The sequence below is a fragment of the Rattus norvegicus genome, chromosome 2 (genome assembly GCF_036323735.1).
Source record: "Rattus norvegicus strain BN/NHsdMcwi chromosome 2, GRCr8, whole genome shotgun sequence".
Taxonomy (NCBI): Eukaryota; Metazoa; Chordata; class Mammalia; order Rodentia; family Muridae; genus Rattus; species Rattus norvegicus.
Window position 1 is genome coordinate 80,257,566 of NC_086020.1, and position 22,390 is coordinate 80,279,955.

The 22,390-nt window shown below is 48.2% G+C and overlaps 1 protein-coding gene across 5 annotated transcripts in view; it reads right to left on the reverse strand.

Moving 5' to 3' along the window:
• Positions 1 to 22,390, reverse strand: part of Trio (trio Rho guanine nucleotide exchange factor) — a 296,340-nt gene that overhangs the window by 22,081 nt on the left and 251,869 nt on the right. For all 5 annotated transcript variants that reach the window (XM_006232090.5, NM_001107658.3, XM_006232091.5 and 2 more), the window contains 9 exons: positions 20,444 to 20,736; positions 19,492 to 19,662; positions 16,906 to 17,001; positions 14,156 to 14,304; positions 10,905 to 10,971; positions 9,268 to 9,371; positions 3,982 to 4,051; positions 2,103 to 2,192; positions 879 to 971 (listed from right to left, as the gene is read on the reverse strand). In XM_006232090.5, the coding sequence (XP_006232152.2) occupies positions 879 to 971; positions 2,103 to 2,192; positions 3,982 to 4,051; positions 9,268 to 9,371; positions 10,905 to 10,971; positions 14,156 to 14,304; positions 16,906 to 17,001; positions 19,492 to 19,662; positions 20,444 to 20,736 (1,133 nt within the window). The remainder of the gene's footprint in view (positions 1 to 878; positions 972 to 2,102; positions 2,193 to 3,981; positions 4,052 to 9,267; positions 9,372 to 10,904; positions 10,972 to 14,155; positions 14,305 to 16,905; positions 17,002 to 19,491; positions 19,663 to 20,443; positions 20,737 to 22,390) is intronic.

Genomic DNA, 22,390 nt, shown 5'->3' on the forward strand with positions numbered 1-22,390 from the left:
CTGTGGCCTCTCTCCCTGTGCAGGCCCCAAGTTTCACGTGATGTCATCTCCGATGGTGCTTGCTAACTTAAAGTAATTCCTAGCTATTGCTAGGCCATATGGGAACTCAAAGTTTAGTTTTCTTAAGACTCTAAAAGGAGGGGCTGGAGAAATGGCTCAGCAGTTAAGAGCACCGGCTACTCTTGTAGAGGATCTGGGGATATCCAGCACCCACACAGTGGCTGACAACTGTTAGTAATTCTGGTTTCAGGGGTTCCCACACCCTCTTTTGGTCTCCATGGGTGCCAGGCACACATGTGGTAAACAGGCATGCATGGGCAAAACACTCAAACACATAAAATAAAACTAAAAAAATTTTTTTAAATCCTAGAAAATTAAAAAATAAGGCTGTTAATGGTCTGGAGAGATGGCCCAGCAGCTAAGAGTGGGCTGTTCTTCCAGGGGACCTAAGTTTGATGCCCAACAGACACAGCAGCTCACAACCATCTGCACTCCCAGGCCCTGGGGCACTTCCTCTTCTGGCCTCCTGGGGCACCAGGCATATAGGGTGCACAGATATACACGTAGGCAGAACACCCCCACACATGAAACATACATATATATGTTTAAAGATGAGGTTGACAGAGCCGAAGAAAAATCACTAGCATTCCAAGGTATGTAGCAGACAATTACTTGATTCAGATCTGGAGAGGCGTGAACTATTGGAGAACTGTGCAAAGAGTTACTTTGAAACACTTAGGACCAGAAATAACAAAGAAGCAGCTTTGTGAGACCGCAGCAAGACTTTCCCGGACAAGGTAGAGGTGTGGACGGGGAGGGAAGAACCACCCATTCGGCACAGTGACCAACGACGCTGCTTTCACCTCCACAGGCCTCACCTTCAGGAGCAGCTGGTACTTCATGATTCTCTGCACAGGTTTGATCAACAGATCAGTGAGCTGCAGTCTGTGGCCCAGGCGCTGCTTTAAGTCCTGGGGATTTTAAGAGGAAGACAAAGCAAACCACCTCAAGAGTTGCTTGTCAAAAGGCAACATTTCGTTCCTTATAATTCTACTTCTAACAGTCCTAGAAAAAGGAGGCAACAAAATTTACGGCTTCTTGAAGGCTTCTTTCTGACTGCCTGACTGTTCCCAGGGCTGGAGAGATGGTTCAGTGGTTAGCAGGACTCAGGTTCAGTTCCCATCATCCTCTGTGTGCTTACCACTGCCCAGCTCCAGACCTGCCTATGGTGGGTTGAATAGGAATGGCTCTCAGACTCTTGTTTGAATGTCTGACCTAGGGAGTGGCACTATTAGGAGATATGCTACTGTGAAGGAAGGCATTGAGGTCTCAGATGCTAGGCCTAGTGTGGCTGTCTCCTTTTGCTGCCTGCAGATCAAGCTCTTTCTCCAGCACGGTCTCTGCTTACATGCCGTGGTGTTTCTCACAATGGCGATAATGAACCAAACCTCTGAACCTACAAGCCAGCTCCAATTAATTTTCCTTTGTAAAAGTCGCCTTGGTCATGGTGTCTCTTCACAGCAATAAAACCCTAACTAAGACACTGCCTACTGCCGTAACCCCAGTTCCAATGACCTCTTCTGACTTCCACTGGCACCAGGCATACAACTACAACAACCACAACCACCAAGACACAATGAAACTCTGGAGTCATTTCCCATGCACTACCAGCAACTGAGCTGAAGGCCTTAGGCATAGCACAAAGTGCTTTACCATGGAGCTCTACTCCCAGCCGTTTACTATTTCTTTAAGTCATTTATTTTATTTTGAGATGGGGTTTTGTTAAGTTATCCAGGGTGAACTTTATCTTCCTATGTAGCCCAAGGGAACCTTAACCTTGTGATCTCCTGCCCTGCAGCAGGGTTCCCAGGTTCACACCATTTATTGTTAAGCACTCAGTCTTCTGCATGCTAGGGACTGTGACTATAGACCGAGTCACACCCACTCCTCTGATTTATAGATTGCAAAGCGAGCTTTAGGAACCCAATCTCTCAGGTCATTTTGGTGAGGATTCTTTTGTCCTAAGACATCATGGCACTCTAAATCAAGTAATCCCAGTGCAGAAAGAATCAGAAACCACCCGTCCCCATGTTGAATCTTACCTCAAAAAAGGTGTCGATGTACTCGGAGACAATGTGCTCAGACTTTGGTTTATTTTGACAATAAACTATGTACATGTGCAACCTTCTCTCCTAGGAATCAAAAGGCAAACAGATGGTTAAACTGCGGAGAGTTCGGGTCAGCACGGAGCACACAGTCCCACACACAGAGCAGCGGTCATCTTAAAGCAAAGCTGCCACACTGGGGAGCTCACTCCACATTCAGGGCGTTTGGCTACCCTGGCTCTGTGGCTCTGAAATAGCCCTCTGCTCTCACTGCTGGCACAGACAGGACCCCTCACTTGCCTGTACCAACACCACCAATGGCAGCTCAAGAACACAGTCCTATCACGCCCAGGCTGCCAGCAGTCCCAGTGACCAGTCTGTTTTTAGTAAGTCTTTATAATCTCAGATCCCAAGGCAGGAAAAACAGTGACCCTAGGCTCTCAGAGCTATGTATGTAAACTCTCAGGGTCCTTGGGGACTATCTGTGGTTCCCTTCAGTCAAAAATTACTTTCAAAACAGTGCTAGGATACCATCACCCTCCTGCAGTGGTGACCCGCGCCAATGCAGCATGGGTCCACAGTGGGGGAAACTGCTGCCATCACAGCAAGGATTTGTCACCACTGCAAACCTGCCGTGGCATGTGCCAGCTTCCTTCCGAATGCCACCGATGGCATAATACAGCCACTCAACCTCTTATAACCCCACAGGGCACACAGTTCCTTCAGCAGTGTCGGGACAGAAGTCTACAGGACCCTTTTGCTTCTTCAGTAACTGCCTGGGGAAAAGCACTTGTGACTGAAGTGAGCTCATCAAGTGCATTTGATGGGAACCACCAGTTAGTTGAGCCTGACAGAGTGATGGGCACGCGCTGTACTTCTTACTCCAGAATCTGGTGGGAGTTCTCTTGAGCACAGATGAAGTAAACTTGTCATCCCAAGACTAGACACACAGCTGGCAATGCAGACAAACAGTGAAAACCCAAAGTCGAGAGGAGGAAAAAAATGAAGACTTCTGGAAAACATGTGCCTTCGCCCAACAATGCCTAGAGCCTCTCCGGGTGGAGCACGGGTGATGCTAAGTCTGACTGGGATAACGCATGATGAACTGCCAACATCTTCAGGATCCTGGTGAGTCAGCAGCCAGCTTCCAACTGGCCGGCTCGAGATTCTCCCAACTGTGCCTGGAGCAAACAGCCCCGAAGGCCAGTCAGCTGAACAGACAGATATCCAGCGAGGGAGATCTCATACAGCCTTTCGGAGCCTGTGCTGTTCCAGCCTGTGCGAACCTATCCTTTACCAAACAAAGGCAAAGATAGCTATGCACAATTACTTGAAGAGAATATTTAAGGTATCCATCCATCTTCAAGTCTTGTCTGTGTGAAGATGAATTTTTTCACGTGCTTCACAGTAACAATAATAAACCTCATAAGGTGCTGAGTGTAAAAAGCAGATATGAAAATCTACCTTCTACTAAGACCACTGTTAAAGATATGCAAAACCACAAAAGCCTCATTATGTTTGAAAATATAGTGATTTTTTTTTTCAAAAAATAACTCGAGTATGTATCACTCATCTTAGATATACATGTATATTTGGCTAGTGCATCAAGCCTACTGCAGGTATGGGCAGGTAGGTACAGTCACTAAATACTTGTTTGCCTTCAGACACCTGCAAGGTTACTGTGTCGAGCCTGTCTGTCTCTCGAGCCTGCTGACCTGTATTGCTGCACTGCCCAGGACTGGGACCACAGGTAACTCAGGAAGACAACCGAAAGTGTCTGACAGTATGTCCTCCTGTAAATGTCAAGAGGCCTCATCGTCAAGTCACTAAGGATGCCAGGAACAGAACAGAATATAAATATTGCCTCTGTACTCACGTGTTTTACAAAAAGGGATCCTAGTTTTTCTGGATCTTCAAGGCACTTCTCCAACTCTCCTAAAAAAAAGCTGGAGACAGAGGAATGTGAGAACTCTTTCCAACTTGTCTTCTTAACTGTAGACTCAGTCAATGAGGAGGGGGGCTGCTGGGAAGACTCTAGTATATCTCTCAAGTGTAGGCAGAAAAGACTTGGTGAGGACAAAATTTAAAAACAGAGTGCACAAAGCCAAGAAAGAAGAGGTTTCCCCTCCACTCCTTTGAATAATTAATATTTCTTGTCTCCATTTCTTTCAAGGACACATGCACTAACATCTGGCCAGATACTGAATGAAAACAAATTTCCAACTCAGTAGGTCCTTTTCATTTCTGAAAACTCAGTCTTCTTATCTATGGCGTTCAATGATAATTTTAGAAGTCCAGCCTGGTGATTTCCCCTGGGCCACTTTTGTGAGACGTTCCCAAATGTCCCTGAAGCTGGGCTGTAGTTAGGCTCTTCCGCTTCACAAAGGATTAAAGGACAAACACGGCACAGCTGCATCTGGTCCAGGACGTGGGTGACCTTATCACTCATGCATTTATTTTCTGCAAGTTGTGCGGACCTTTGCAGCGCTGGAGCTTTACTGTCTCCCTGGCTCTGCAGACGCTCTGATGTACAACATCTCTGAGCCCAATTTCAATGGACATCGCAGGGACCAGTCCTTTTCCTTTCCCTGTCACAGCTTAGGAACAAGCCCTGGGAGAAGTTGAAATACACACACACACACACACACACACACACACACACACGCACACGTGCGCGCGCGCACGCGCCTTTATTTATACATCTGTTTTTATGTGCTTGTGTGTTCATGCTTATATGCAACGGTATACAAGTGGAGGACATTTACTGGGGTCGGTTCTGGGATTGAACTCAGGTCCTCAGGCTTGGTGGCAATCACTTTTGCCTGTTGAGCCATCTTACTTCCCCAGGCATCCCTTTCTGAATTGGCTGCTCTATGCTCTTAAGTCTACATTCTGTAGAGGTATATACTGAGGCATGTTTAGCGCTGCCCAGTCATTTACCTATGGGTTCCAGCGAATCAGACACTGATGATTGTGCAAATGAAGAGCTTTTCATGAGTTCAAAGGTTTCAGGTTTGACACGCCCTTCTGAGAACTAAGAGCAGGCCACACTGAAGCGCCCTACTGTAACACCTTCCCACACCTGGATGCTATTTCAGTTTAAAAGGCTGAAGAAGCAGAGACCAACCAGAGTATTTGGACCTAAGAACCAAGTGGGGCTGTGGCCTCAGGTTTTTTTGTTTTGTTTTTTGTAAATCATTTTGTTTATGTGGGTGTATGTGTGTGATGTGTGTGTACATCCACACGTGTATGGTTGCATATATGTATGTGAGTGCAAGTGTATGTTTGGGCACATGTGTGTGGAGACACACAGCGGATGGCAGTAGGCATGTATTTTGATCCTGCCCCGCATTGATTACTGGGCAAGGTATCTCATGTGAGCCCAGAGTTCATTGATCTGGCTAGTCTTGCTGGTATTACAGGCAGGTCTCTGTGCCCACCCAACATTTACATGATGCTGGGGTAGGGATCAGAACTCCAGTCCTCATACTTGGGCAGCACATACTTTACCCACTGAGCATCCCCACTCCCCAGCCTTGAGGAGGGCTGGGCTCCAGCAGCAGGGCAGCCCTGCTGATAAAGCCTGCCCAGGTACTGGAGACGGAGGACTGCAGCTGTAACACCTCCACAGTATCAGCGGCCAGTGTCAAGCAGCCCTGTACAATGAAGGCTTCCATGTTCTAATCAGAGGGGCAGGTGTGGGACGGCGAGTTCTGTCAGGCCAAGGCATGCTCCCCACTCCCATACACATCTCCCCACTAGGGCAGAAGTGAGCTGAACACTGTGATCCATTTTTGTGTTCCTGGGCTATCCTGTCTGCTTCACCAGCTCCACTGAGTTGGGCGAGTGAATTCTAAACTCCGACAGTAACTTGGACTCAAGAGGCAGCTGCAATCCTGTTGGAAACAGAGTCTCACTGTGTGCAGGTGCTGAGTGCTGTGCAGAATTAACCCCATCACTGTGTATGAAGATCCTGCTGTGTATGTGCTGTAGATGAAGATCAGAGGCACAGAGGGCGAGACCATGGAATGCCCTGACAGGCTCTGCTTTGAATGCTTGATGGCCAGCCGGGCTGTGCTATCTGGGAGGCCCTAGAAACCTTAGGACCTAGTCCATAGCTAGAAGACCCTTGGTACTTCCTGTCTACAACGAGGCGAAGCATCTTCTAAGCTACACATTTCTGCTGTCACAGTTTTTCTGAGTGTAAAGGACCATGGGTTTGGAGCAGGGTAGGAAAACGGGAACCCAGGACAGATGGAGGGAAGAGGGTTCCTGGAGTCTGGTTTCTATTTCTTGCTGGCTCAGATGCAAGAATCTTAACATAACTAGCAAAAACCACAGTGAGGGTTGCTTATACAGAGACAACATTCTCTTTCCTGAGACAGACCTCAAACAAGGCTAGCTGAGAGGTAGAGGCTGCTAGAGGTAGGGCAGGCTAGTTTTCTTGGGGGTGTGGTCTCTTCTAGGTTTGCCATGCTCCCGTGGATGGCCCCCTGCCCACATACATATGGGTGGCACTAACTTGATTTGGTGAGAGGGAGAGGGAGGGAGGAAGGGAGGGAGGGAGGGAGGGAGGGAGGGAGAGAGAGAGAGAGAGAGAGAGAGAGAGAGAGAGAGAGAGAGAGAGAGAAGAGCAAGCTGGGAGGGAGATGTGTGTGGGCTGTTATGGGGAGTGGGTAGGAGTATGATCACGAGATCGGATACAAGTACAACAATTTCAAAGCATGGAAAATGAAAGTAAAGAAAAATTAATGCAATAGATCTAGTCAGTGGAGTTGAGAACTGCTAAGGAACTGTGTCAGCGAGATTAACCTCGTTTGAAGGGCTCTCAGCCTGCCTTCCTTTCTAGCCTTCTATCTTAGCCCAAGGGCCAGGAAGTGATCCTTTCCCACCTGTAAACCAGCATGGCTCAGAGAAGATCTAACAGGTGAGGTGAGCCATATTTACCACAAAATACAGGCCTTGCCTCCTTGTGAATTATGGATAGCAAGAGTCCCTTTGATTCCCTGACATCTCAGGATGTCCCACCAGCACATCCTGAGTCTGTCAAGGTCCCTGCTCCGCCGGAGAGGCAGTTGCTGGAAGGATAAAGTCAGGCTGTGTAATAGGCAGCACTGAGTCCACTTTTACTGCCCTCGAAACAGCTGAGGCAAGCCTTCTGCCCCTTGTATGTAAGGTATTATGGCCCCAGAAAGGAATTTCTGTGACACTAATTTGGAGAGCTGGTGCCTAAAGGGCGGTGATGCTGTGAGTGGTGTCACTGTGTAACTCCTCAGTGTTTGGAACTGTTTGTAGGGCAGGATTTGGAAATGTTGGGAGAGAGTGAGCTACAGAAACCCCAGGACACAAAGCAGAGTGTGTGCCTCCAGTGGGAGAGCAAAGGAGCAGAGTGCTCACAGAAACGTGCACACGGTTCTGATGGGCAAGGACTCCACGGGGACCTGGGTTAGAGCCATGCCCATCACATTCTGACAACAATGGCTACAGTATACAATATGTCCAGTGCACCTTGATGAGGGCAGATCTGCTTTGTTTTCATGGCGCTGGGGATTGAACACAGAGACTTGCACTCTGCCACTGAGTTACCACCAGCCAAAGGCTGAAGGCAAAGGAAATGAACTAGTACATTTGGTGGAGAACATCCTGAGACTGTAGCAGACAGGCTGTGGTGCAGTCCATGCAGGCTGCTTCTAGCCAGGCTTACTATGAGAAGGGGGAACAAGAGAAGCAGGAAGATGTAAAAACATGCAAGGCGATTAAAGAGAAAGCCGCTAAAACTTTTCTGCACTGGGTCAATATGGAAAGAGGCCCTGAAGGCATCACAAGAACTAGCCAGACGAGAGTTATGGTAGACTCAAGAGATTGGAAGGTTGACTCATTCAAAGACCTTTTATTTTCTGGCCTCCAAAAGAGCTGCTGAGGTGCTTTGTTCACACGGGGCCACCGAGAAAGGTGTTTCCCTGGACTAACTAACCAAGAATCTCTCGACTGCTGCAGCCATGTTCCCAGCAGGGCAGGATAAAGCTGAAGCTGGCAGCGGACTCTGGCAAGAAAAACTGGTTAGAGGAGCTTTAACTGAGATTCCAAATGGGAGGCCAGAGGTGTGTGTTAGGGTCAGATTCCCAACAAGGAGACTGGAGGGAAATGCAAGAAAGCCATGAGGGTAACGGCAAGTTGCAGGGAAGAGCTCAGGGTTTTGGAGATATCAGAAATCTGGACCCTCTTTGCAGCTTTGTGGGCTGCCAACAGGAAGGCCACACCTCCGTGAGCTCCATATGAATCTACACGGATTAGGGGTTTCGGGTTTACTTTGGTCTGACTCTTCCCTGCCCTGTGCCCCATGTGTTACAAGTATGAAACGTTCTGATACACAGGTAAGTTCACTGAGTTCAGAGGAGAGCCTGAGAGCTCTTGACGTTGGACTGACCGACATGATCAAGGGCCTTTGGGGCCAGTGGTGGGTCTGAATACAAATGTCCTCACAGGCTTGTCTTTTCTGTAGGTCTCCTGCTAGTGGCACTGTGTGGGGATGCTGTGGGGAACATAGGAGACAGGAACTGTCTGTAAGAAGGAAGTCCCTGGGACTAGTTCTTCTGTGTACATTTTCCTCGCCATCCTATCTCACTCTGTGCTTCCTGTCTGACAGGGAGTGAAGATTCTTTCTCAGCCAGTCTCCTGCTGCCAGATCTCTTGGTGCCAAGCCATCCAACCAAACCCTCTGAAGCCATAAGCCTCAGTCAATCTTCCCCTCCACAGAATTGTTTATGTTGAGTATCTTGGCTACAGCGATAAAGAGCTAATTAATACAGATGGGAAGAGTGGCTTACAGTGCTCGGCCATGATCCCAAGCAGACTGCCTCTCTTTAGACCTGGCATCCCGGCACAGACTAGCATGAAAACACGAATCTTCCCCGGCTGTAAAATGCGTCAGTAGTACAGTCTGTACAGTGCAGCATCGTCCTCAGCTCAGACTCCTCCCGGATGCCACACAGGTTGCAGAAGAGACGACCCTGAACATCCCCTGTAGCCCCGGCCAGGCTGGACATGGCGCCGTGCACGATCCCCTGTAGCCCCAGCCAGGCTGGACATGGCGCCGTGCACGATCCCCTGTAGCCCCGGCCAGGCTGGACACGGCGCCGTGCACGATCGGCGTCCTACTTACTCTCTGTGCCAGTCGTAAATCTGATGGATGTTGCCAAACACGATCTTGTCTTTCCCCTTCATGTCATCAGGAACGCCGTCTTCCTTCATCAGCGCCATGTAGCCCTGCAAAGCAATGTGTGTGATGAGCTCACACGTGAGGCGCCTGCATCACGTAAGTGCATTGGAAGTCACGCCGCATAGACACAGTGTCTTCTTTAAGAACAGATCCAAGCCTGCATGGAAAATATCCTCATCTACGGCTTCAAGTATAGTCATATTCACTGCTGGAACCGCCCCTCCTCGCACTATGAAAATCCTTCTAAGGAACTTACACAGTTAAAGCATGTAAATGGTTTCAGAAAGCAAACAATGCTTTAAATACCAGAGAGCTGGTCAGAAGAAGACATCCCTCTGTTCTTAGGATTTACAGAAACAAAGGAACTGATGTTTCGAGATTGTTACATCACACATTAAAGAAGGCTAGCAATTTTCTTTTTATAAGCTGTTTGCTAACAGAGGTCAGCTGACTATACAGCTACATGTGCTGTGCATTTTCTGTCCAGCTGGATAGAGTGTGCAGTTTGGGTAGCTGAGACAGGAAGAGCGAGCATGAAGCCGTTCCAGGCTACCCAGCAAGACCCTACTCTGGGAAACAAAATAACACTTCCATCCAATTCTAATGAGATTTAGTTTGTACCAGAAATCATTGCTACCAGAGACTGCAGAGCTACCCAACATGCTGAATGCTGATGCTGGGGAGTGGCCGTGACTATTACCACTATTGCGCTTCAGCAGTGGCGAACAAGGAAGCCACGCCAGGTGCACAAGGCAAAGGTTCTGCTACTGAGCTAAACTACAGCCCAATAACTATGTGCACCAAATATGACTGTGCATGCCTGCAAAGCTGGAGAAACATGACAGCATCCTATACTACGAAAATACCTCTCCTTTACAGCAAAGGATGGTGGCACAAGTCTGCAAAACCAGCACTATAGGCAAGAGGATTACAAGTTCAAGACCTGCCTTAGCCAAACACTGAAACAAGGACTTGCTATAGCTACAAAGTGCTCAGCCAATGTTTGTGACTAAAAATGGTGGCAGGGCCACTCTGTGCAAAGCCATAAACAAATCGTCTGGTAGCGGCATGGGCCAGCATCAGAAGTATATGGATTCAAAGTGGACTCAATCCATAGCTTGGTCACACTGAGTTTTCAGCCAATATTACTGCTGTTTCTGTGGCAACATCTCAACTTATGAAATGATTAAAGGCAAAATTTCAATTCAAAAATCACAAGATTGTTGGCAGTAATAAGCTAAAGTCTTAATCACATATAAAATATATACCAAGGGGCTGGAGAGATGGCTCAGTCGTTAAGAGCACTGCTTTTCCAGAGGTCCTGAGTTCAATTCCTAGCAACCACATGGTGGCTCACAAGTGATCCAATGCCCTCTCTGGTGAGTCTGAAGAGAGTGATGGTGTACTCATGTACTAAATCTATCTATCTATCTATCTATCTATCTATCTATCTATCTATCTATCTATCTATCTGCCTACCTACGCACCTACAGTAAAGTATCTGGAAAGTATCATCCTTCTGCCTTTTAAAACGGTACCTCCCTGGATGAACTGCATTTGAAGTATCTGAAGATACATACCTCAACCACACATCCAAGGTCCCGCACATAGTCTCGCTCTGTCTCCACTAATTCTTGCAAAACATAGCTAGGAAAAAAAAAGAGAAATACAGAATCTGTTTTCTGAAGGAATTATCCTGTACAAATTTGCTTTTGTGAGACTGGGTTCTTTTAGGACCATACGATATATATCAGATTTACACAGCTGGGTCTGAGGGGTTAAGTGAAAGAGCAGGAGCAGTTTATCAGCCAAAGTCACTCAGGCACCTGGTACGATTGTAGCAGAAAATGAAAAGGCAGCACAGGTGCGACTCTGTTGCAATGGTGTGGCATTAGGGGGTGTGGCGGTCTTTTAATTAAGTTATTTTAGACTTCAGTGGACAAACAGGAAGCTTTAAAATTTCGGACAGTTAGAGTGTATGCATGATACTGCAGTGTTTCTGTCTGAAACAGCCAAGGGTGCCTAGTTAAGGCCTCCACCAGTTTCTAGTCTCCCAGAGTCAAAGACCAGTCTATTGTTAAAGCCACCATTCACTTGGGACACAGGATGCAGAAGCTTTGAGCTGGATCTAACCTGAAAGCCTCTCCCAGTGACTGGATTCATAGCTCCAGAAGGTGCTGTGGAGGGACACAATCGACTACCTGCCCAGATGCTTTGAACAACAGCAATGACCAGCCTGGCAAGATATCACTAGAGGTGCGTGGTGATCAGCAGCTGTCTATCCGGATGGAAGGCACACACCTGGGGTGCGGGAGGCAGGGCATGCCTGGCGCTGGAAACCTAGCCAATGAGCTGGGCTAGTGAGGCTATGGGTCTCCCACTCCTTCCTCATCAAAGAAGCTTCTCCTTTTGGCATATGGCCACAGCTTGTCAAAGTGCAGAGAACAACTGACAGCTGTTGACAGTGTCCAACCACCAGAGATGCATCCATGACATAACCTGGTCCCATACCCTGCATCTGATGCCCCGGGAACAAGAAGAAGGTGAGAGAGTTATAAAAGCCAGAGGTGGAAGGAAGTCTGCTGCCAAGCTGTACCTCCTAGAAATGTCAGGGAAGCATCATTCTTGATACCTCGACACCATGGCTGCCTAAGCAAGACTGGACCAATGATAACAGCAATGGACATGCCAGTATGGAGAGGGAGGTTTCACGAGGTCCCAAGACAAATCAAAGAACTACCCAAAACTAAGAGAGCAGGGAAAGAGAAAATTATCCGAGGGACGTTGTTTATGTATATATGATTTCAGGGCTGACCACAAACAACACTGACTGGATTTAGCTGGCTGTATTTATATACATATGGGCATATATACGTAACATAAAAGTTCCAAGTTCACACTCATTCACTTGGTCAGCTCTACCCTGGCACACTCCATATGCCTGGTGCCATTCAGTCACTGGGGCCTACTATTACTGACCCCAATCAGCTTGTTACCCATGCAGCATACGGGACCTCTCACCCAGAGGAAGGGTAATCCTTTGGTGTTAACTCTCAGGACATTCAGTGCCATAAGTGATTTTACCAGAATTGAGAAACACTGCCACTACGTTACACTTTAAAATACTCACATTTTGACTTATTTCAAATTGATTTAAATTTATGTTACCTCCTTTTTATTCTTGTCATGAAATGTTCTTATTTGTAAAGCATAACAGACAGGAGAACAATAGAAACTGTTAGCTATGGCTTACCATATTCCTACACACACACACACACACACACACACACACACACACACACACACACATAGAGGCAGGCATGTACACACACACACAGGCAGGCATGTACACACACACAGGCAGGCATGTACACACACACACAGAGGCAGGCATGAACACACAGGCAGGCATGAACACACACACACACAGGCAGGCATGTACACACACACAGAGAGGCAGACATGAACACACCACAGGCAGGCATGTACACACACACACAGAGGCAGGCATGTACACACACACACACACACAGGCAGGCATGTACACACACACACAGGCAGGCATGTACACACACACACAGGCAGGCATGTACACACATATATGCACACACAGAGGCAGGAGGCATGTACATACACACACAGGCAGGCATGAACACACACACACAGGCAGGCATGTACACACACACACAGGCAGGCATGTACACACATATATGCACACACAGAGGCAGGAGGCATGTACATACACACACAGGCAGGCATGAACACACACACACGCGCGCGCGCACACACACACGCGCACACACAGAGGCAGGCATGTATACACACATACACACAGAGGCAGGCATGTACACACACAGAGGCAGGCATGTACACACACACACACAGGCAGGCATGTACACACACACACAGGCAGGCATGTACACACACACACAGGCAGGCATGTACACACACACACACACAGGCAGGCATGTACACACACACACAGGCAGGCATGTACACACACACACAGAGGCAGGCATGAACACACACACAGGCAGGCATGAACACACACACACAGGCAGGCATGTACACACACACAGAGAGGCAGACATGAACACACCACAGGCAGGCATGTACACACACACAGAGAGGCAGGCATGTACACACACACACACACACACACACACAGGCAGGCATGTACACACATACACAGGCAGGCATGTACACACACACACACAGGCAGGCATGTACACACACACACAGGCAGGCATGTACACACACACAGGCAGGCATGTACACACACACACAGGCAGGCATGTACACACATATATGCACACACAGAGGCAGGAGGCATGTACATACACACACAGGCAGGCATGTACACACACACACAGGCAGGCATGTACACACACACACACAGGCAGGCATGTACACACATATATGCACACACAGAGGCAGGAGGCATGTACATACACACACAGGCAGGCATGAACACACACACGCGCGCGCGCACACACACACACGCACACACAGAGGCAGGCATGTATACACACATACACACAGAGGCAGGCATGTACACACACAGAGGCAGGCATGTACACACACACACAGAGGCAGGCATGTTCACACACACACAGGCAGGCATGTACACACACACACAGGCAGGCATGTTCACACACACACAGGCAGGCATGTACACACACACACACAGAGGCAGGCATGTACACACACACACAGGCAGGCATGTACACACACATGCATGCACGTACGCATACACGCACACATGTGTGCACATGCACCGGTGCTGTAACTGGGAGGGAAATGGGGAGGTGTGGAGGCTGACGCTGCTTACTGTCTTCTCTTTAGAGAGCTGCATTTTCTTTCTTCCATCTCGTCAATGGGCGAGGAGGATGAGAGGAGAGAATTGTCTGAGGGATTGAAGGACGGGCTGCTACTGTCTCCCTGGTCAACAAGCAGTGAGCTAGGGCGGTCCTCCAGCGCCTGGAAGAAATGTAGCAAATGAACATTGCTGACTGCCCACAGTCCATGATGGCTGATGATAGGGTACAAAAAATCTAAGTCAGAAAATACAACAGATGTGACTGGAAAATGACAAGATTTCCAACAACAGATCAAACTGCATTATCAAGAAGGGGCTGGAGAGAGGCTCAGCGGCTGAGAGCATTTGCCGCTCTTGCAGAGGACTCAAGTGCTATGCCCAGAACCACACAGCAGCTCACAACCACCCAGAACTCCAGTTCTAGGGGATCTGGACAACTTCTTTTGGCCTCTGCAGGTGCATACAGGAAGGTAAAAATGCTCACGGCAAAGAAAAACAAATCTTTACAACAGCAAAACCAACAACAACCTGTATTGAGTCAGAGTAGCTAGGTAAACAGCCAAATTAGAATAAAAATATTAATCAACTTCCGTATGTCTGTGTAATATTTCCCAAGATGGCTCACATGCTTTCCCAAGAAGAGCCTCATGGAGAGTTTGAAGGTAGACTTACAGAGGTCAGGCACCTGTGTGGGTTGGAGTTAGGTTCTCTGCATGTATGTTGTGGCTCTGTGGCTTGGTGTTCTTGTGGTATGCATAACAGTGGGGGGGGGCTGTCCCTGGCTCTGTACCTGGGACCCTTTCCTTCTACTGGGTTGCCTCATCCAGCCTTGCTGTGAGAACATGTGCCTGGCCTTACTGTCACTTCTGAATTTGGTTGATGTCCCTGGAAGACCTACCATTTTCTGAGGGGAGGTGGGGGGAGGATAGATCTGGGGGAAGGAAGGGAGTGGAGTGCAAACGGCAATTAGGATCTAGTATATGAGAGAAGAGTAAATAAAAGGAAAAAGAAAAACAAAGATAATCTGACACTGGTTAACAGCTGGAAACCTAACTGCTGCTTATCAATTCTTTCTTCACCGACTTGCTGAGTGCCTAGATGTGTAGTAGGAAGAGGGGGCTGCCTCTATGTAAACACAGGGGGTGGGGTGGTGCATGCAGCTGCAAAGGCATCTCCAGCAGGAGGACCTAACTGAGGACTGACTGAGAGACCACAGATGCTGGAGGGCATTAAAGAAGCTTGCAGCCCTGCTCAGAGAGCTTGGTGCTGCATTTCTCACCTGCTCCCAGAGTCTGTGGCATTTGACTCTGCACCACCTCATTCCCAACCCCCAAAGGCAGGCAGGGTCGGGCAGCTAGGTGTCAGGGCGAGGGCGTAGCCCTAGACACCTAGGGATTATAGCACATTAACACCCTTCCCTGACCCCGAGCTTCAGGTTTTACTCTCTGGAGAAACAGACCAAGTGCAGGAACAGTTAGCTTCATTTACTGGCTGCTGTCAGTAAAGAGCAATTGTTATTGTGTGTCCTGTTTTCTTCCCATAATGGGGAGACTCTTTATCCTGGGGCCTTGATGACACAGGTCTGTGTTAACCTTGTTAAAGGAAGCCCAGAGAGCTGTAAAATCACACCAATGCTTTACTGACGAAAATCAGGATGCTGCTAGCTAACAAATGGAGCCTGATCCAAAAATTGCACTCTGATAAACAAGGAGTAGTTGACCTTTATCGGAGGGACATTCTGCTGCAAGTGTTGGGACTTGCGTCATGCTCGCGGATCAGGTGGGTGACAACAGGAAGCCAAGACTGGGGGTGACGGAGGACACTCTGCCCTGTACAGAGCAGACAGCTGGGGCTCATTAGACTGAACTCTGTTTATTTGAATAATGAGAAAAAGGAGAAAAGAGAAAGACAGGAGAGAGCAAAGGAGTAGTCAAGGCCTTTTATGTAAGCCCACAGGGGCTTGCCCCCATGATGCAGCAGCTGCCGCACCTGAAACAGAGGCTCAGGCCACTCCTGGACCTGCCTGACGTGGCACCAGAGGATGCAGAGAGTCTGATGAGACCACAGGCTCGCCATCTTCTAACACTCCGGATGGCTCGCCCGGCTGAGGTACCCACTGGTGCCTTACACAGATGTGTGTGTGTGTGTGTGTGTGTGTGTGTGTGTGTGTGACAAGGAAGCCCCGGCACAACTGCCTCAAAGCTGGAGTGCAGAGACCTCAGTGACTTTCAGTGCATCCCTGTGAAATCCTCTTCAATGCCGTGTTTTATGGGAAGGTCATCAACAAACCCTCATTTTTACATGCAGTTGTGTGGTGGGGGAGGTGGAACGTCACAGAGCATCTCCGAGTAGACGGTCAGCCAAGCAGGCAGTAGACCAGCACAGCATACACAACTGGATGCTGAGGCCCAGATGAACCACTATGGCTGCCATGCTCTCTGTGTTGCTCTATGGAAGTGCAGAGCGTGCTTCGTTCATGTGAAGATGCTGGGACCTGGTATCTCCTGGCTCCTTCCCTCTGCTGCCTTTTGTGTGGCTAATCTTAACCTGAGCTCAGCCGTGTAATACTCTGCAACTGCTAGAGTCACAGCTTTTCTGAGTTCTGTGAGTCCTTCAAACCATCGAGAACCTTAAGACGGAACATCAGACCTCCAGATTCGGTCCCGGTCAGAGTGGGAGCCGCGTGTGGCCGCAGCTGCGATCCACAGCGTGTGTACACAGGCAGGAGAGTGATGGGCAAGCCTCATGCGGAGAAGCCTCACCATTTTGCTCTTCACGAGTTCTTCAATCGCACTGACGAGCTCAGCCGCACTGGGAGTCTCAGAGCTGGTGGGGCGGACTAATAACCTCGAAGAGGCCTACGGGAGAAGTTAAGACACAGAACGGGGAGGAGAGGTCTCTCGTTAGAAATTGGGCAGACAGTGAACTCCCTCGTAAACTCCAGCTTTTTTTTTTGTTTTTTTTAAAGTAAATCCAGACAAAAAGACCACAAGTTTGTCTTTGTTTGCATTTATTTAGAGTCATCCTTTTATATTTACAATATTCTGACATGAAACATTAAATAAAACCTGTCTAGGATCCATGTGGGAAGCAGACAACGTCTGTTTTTAATCCACAGTCATGTAAGATCGTAATGTTTTTCAGAGTGGTGACTGGGCATGGGGGCACACTAACTGCAACTCTGCAAGTGCCGGCTTAGGCTCTAGGCTATGGAGAGACAGAACCCGGTCAGCAGAAGAGAAGGAGGCTTAAGGTCTAGTGGGTGAATTCCCCAAATAATCAAGAAACCGAAATGGGGCTACCAACAATGGCTTGACTGTGTTTACGGGATTAAGAAAGGGGAAGGGAGCCGGGGTGCAGTGCCCAGGTGGGAGAGGGGGACAAGCTCACCATTTCTTGTGCCATCCATTCCCCAATGATTACTGCAGAGGACAGAAGAGCTGAAGCCTCACAAGCTATGAGATGCCACTTATGGCTAGATCCAGGGCATCACGGGTGACAGTCGGGGAGGCTGAGGGAGGGGCCACTGAGCTGAGTTTCAGTAATTAGCAAACACTGTTTGCGGATTACTTCTGCTGGGGATCGAGGGGCGTAAGTAATATGAACCTTGCTTCATATTAAGGGCAGCAGAGATGCATGCGACATGTGGCTGCTGTCTGAGAGATGCATTTCTCACACTGGACGGATACAGATTTGTACAACAGGCTTCTTACATATGGACTAAAATACGGAAATTTACGAAACAGACGCCAGTTTGCTCTAATGAAGTTTGGAATGAGATGAACGAAAACGAAGAGAAGAAATTCAAATGGACAGGTAAGGAAACTGAGCCAAAACGGACACAGAACACAAATCAACGTAATGCTGGGCGGAGGTTTGCAGAGAGAGAGAACAGAACAAAACGAAACATTAGTTCCAGGTAGTATACTGTCTGGGAACACTGCTAGATTTTTGTAAATGAAGATTTGCTCTCGATAATACCCAACCAGGTCTCACGGTAAACAATAAACGATTCCAGTAAACAAGACTGGCAATTTAGTCCTTTTAAGGGAAGAAAATAAGCCAATAAAGCCCATGCCTCATTGCTTGGATAACCACCCAGATTTAGGAAATTTATCGTCCTGCTTTGAAAAAGCTATTAGTTTAGATTGTTACAAGCCAGCTCGTGAGCTGTCACGACACCCACACAGCCTGCTCCCTGGCCAGCCCGGGAGCCTTCACCTTCCCGTTCAGACTGGCCTGCACCAAGAATGACACTCAACTCTAAGGGACAATCCGAAGCTTGGCTCCGCAGCTCACCACCACTGTGCTCAGACCCACAGGGCTCTGGCGGCGCTCGACCGTGGGAGGCACGGGGTGTGTGGGATGGAGCTGTGTGCTGGGAATTTAGACTAAGCATCAAGTGTGGGAGCCTCGCTGCTGCCAGTCAAGGGCTGCAGTGCATATTCCATTGTCAAAGGCTGATAAATCTAGCAAGTGATGGACAAAACCAATACGGGAGTCAGGAAGGGAAAAGGAAAAAAAATGTGAAGGAAAAAATGTTGAAAGCACATCTATTTTATTCAGGAAACTTAGTTATTGCCAAAGAAAACAAAAGAACAATAACAAATCCGAGCGATGACTTTCTACCTCTGCATTAGCTCCTAGCAGATGGGGAGGGTCACGGTGGGACCAGGGTGCAGCAAGGGTGTGCAAGCTGCATTTACGAGGCTTCCTTTTTCGATAATTTATTTTTGAGATTTTTACAACTGGGGTGGGAAAATAATCTAACGTGATAGAAGAAGTGAAGGGGAACAGACTGATGTGGCTTGAAGCCTTCAGGCCACCAAAGGCAGGCAGTCACGTGACTCCAGGCTGACTCCTGGTATTCTGTAACAATGCACTCTAACCCTTCCAGCACACGTGGCACATTGGGCAAAGTGACTGCAGAGCAGCACGACCTTACTTTAACTAGAAAGCCACGAGCAAAAACTCGGGATGGAGGAAACATGACGGCCTACTGTGTGATGAAAGCTGTGTTTAGGCAGGCTGCATGAGACTTCTCTCTCGGGGGCTCTAACCAGCATGTTAAAAAATTACTTCAAGAGCAGCAACTGCTGGACTTCACTAGAGTGCACTGAACATATTACATGACCGTGTAGTATGGCAGCAACATGTGCTGGCCTTGTGCTTGTTCGAAATGGATTTGTTATTCATACTTCTGAGAGATAAACAAGCTGACTTCTGGAAAGCACCAGGCTTCCGGTGCCTTCCCCACACCCCTGTCTCCCAGCTTTTGAAATGTGCTGGCGTGGAATCTAAGGGAGGGCTCTGCCTCTGGCCTGGGTGCACACGGGCTGTCCCTTTACCTTGTCATCCTGCGAGTCTGGCTGAAGGAGGCTGTGCTGCTGGATGGCCATGGGCGGAGGCAGTGGTACAGCGTCGGCGCCCTCCTCTCCTTCTTCTTCTCCGCAGCTCTGCATGCCCGAGGACGAGGATTTGGACAGCGTACCACTGCTGAGGCCCTCGTTCCGTCCTCTCTGAAATCAAACCAACGATTCTTCGTTCATGTTGGACCATGACAGCAAGCCCGGGTTACAGGCTAGACTCCTCTTCTAACAGAAGAGCACAGTGAGGCTGCAATCAAGCACATACTCATTTTCTCTGTTTGCATGAAAAACCTGAGTTTTAGTTTTAGTGAGCAACGCAGGTTTATAAAATGGGTACATGAATACATAATGACCTCCGTACTGTGGTAAAAAAAATCAGCAAGAGCAAGTTTAGTGGAAAAAAAAACCACAGAAAACACATGAGGCAATAAAATAAAACAAATGTGACACTGTTTTTTGTTGTTGTTGTGTTTGTTTTTGGAGCCTGTGCAGAACTTGGAAGGGACCGAGTTAAATCCCCACTGGCTCTGCCAGTGCTGAAGATGTCCTGGTGACATGAAAGATGGTTTCTCCAGTACAACTCAGAGCCTCCTGAGACCAAAGAGGAAGGGAAAATATCCCTTGTCTCCACATTGGTGCAATCAAAATAATGTGGAGAGTTCTATGTGGCCAATAAAAGCAATCAAACGTTATTTCCAACAACCAGTCTGTCCCTGCACTTAACAGAGTCCTAAATGGGACGACGGGGCATGGGTGCTTTCTGCAAACCAAACCCATCACTTCCCAAGAAAGCAACTACACTTAACATGAAAGAAAGAAAACACCGGAAGGCCTCCGTGGAGTCCACAGCTGCTGGACTTACTACACGTAGTCACCCGTGACCTTCAGTGACCTGTGACTTACTGCAGTCAAGTCTTGCGCACAGACCCACCTCTTCGATGGTCTCATCCTGTGGGGTGGCAGCGCTGTCATCTGAATCCTTCTGTGATCCAGCGTCCGCACTCTTCCGGACCTCCCTGCTCTTCTTGTGCTTGTGGGCCAGCTTCTTCGCATGTCCATCGGCCTTGCCACTGCTGAGCCGCCGTACGGGGCTTGTGAGCCACTTGCGCAGGGTGTTGCCCGGCCGCTTGGGACCTGGTGAACTCTGTGCTCCCATCATGTGGGGTTGAAGGGAGGCCACAGAGGCCGGTGGGCTGGCGTCATTACTGGAGACGGACAGTGAGTCTGATGGGATGAGAAGAAGGAAAGAAGGCACTTTACTGACTGTGACAAAAGCTCCCCCACATTGTGGTCAAGTCTCTGCCATTCAGCCTCATGTTTATCCCCATCTTAACGGACTCGCAGGTGGGCTGATGGGTTGTCTTTACCTAGATGCTGAAAAGAGAGGAGAGGACCTCTCTCCTAGGCTGATTATCAAGCCAGATTTCTTCTAGAGGCACTGCCCCATCCCTCAGGTAGCCCATGTCACCAATCCTGAAGACCACTGTGGCCACTGCACAGATCCAGGAATGCGGTTTGTTTTTGTTTAGTTTGACACACTATCGGTACATAATGGTTTATGTCTCCGTCTACCTATCTTCCTTCTATCCATCTGTCTCAACCCAATCCAATGAAGTCATCCCGGGACTGATAGGCTTGCAAGAGGAAAAGGGTTAAATGGATCCAGTGTTACGTGAACTGTTCCTGTGAACTGGAAAGCCAGCAATCAGGAGCCAAGTGGTTACTTTCCAAGCACCTGACATGGGGGCTCTGCCAGAGTAACACGGAGCTGAATGACTGATTCTGTTAGGAGATGTAATAATGAAGATGACCATCGGCCAAGTTTTTTTTTAAAGACTCTTTGAAGTCTGAAAAATTTATGGTCACTAATCTTTGCAAGCATTCTTTATACACACCTGCATGGGCTCTTTTGCCTTGTACCAGCAGAAACCGCTAGAAGCCTGTGATAAGATGGGGAGGCTTCTCTAATTGCTGCCCCATTGTTTCTTTGCCCAAGACACAGAGGATATGACCCACCACGCATCACTCATGCCTTCAAATTAGGACTCTTCTCTCCAGAGGCAAACTGGTTCAAAACTAATCAATGTCTGCTAAGAAATAACTCTTTGCTTGTGCATGGAGCCTGCGGTCAGCATGTGTACGCAGGTGTGCATGTGCTTTCTTTTTACTTTGTTTTTTTTGGTGAGAGTTATTAAGCTGTGTTCACACCAGCCCATTGCTGGCATAACCCACAAGAGGCGAGAGAAGATGGTAACTTTAGGTCAGTATCCCTCCCTGGCATCTAAGAGCTCAGAAGCCACAGTCCTCAGCTCAGGCCTCTTGGTGCGGTGACCATATAAATGACCCAGAGATGGAGGCCTTGGTAACCCTTACGTCATGTGGTACTTTACTAAGCTAACTTGAAGACATTTTTTTTTCCTGACAAGGTTTTGCTTATGGTTAAACTGGCCTCTGACTCACAGTTCTCCTGCCTTAGCCTCCTAGATGCAGGGGGATTACAAGCACGTGCCACCATGCCCAATTCAATTAAACATCTTTAAGTCCAATACCTGTGATCAGCAGGTGGACACAAAAGTGTACCACGGTGAGTGTGAAGGGACGGCCTTTCTTCCCGCTCTGATGCATTATGTTACTGTGTGAGACTATTTTACTTCACAGGAGAGAAAGATGCTAGTTGGCTTTAGAAGGAAACTGTATTGAACTTTTAATTTTTCTTTGAAAGTCTTTCATTTCAGAAGTCTGAAGATACAGAGGGAAAATATCTCCATCTGTCTTTAAGGTTAGCAGACGTCCTATTGTATTGGGTATGAATCTGATACAGTCATAATTCTGGATATTAGCAATGGAAAAAATAACCAGACAATTGTCCCATCCACTT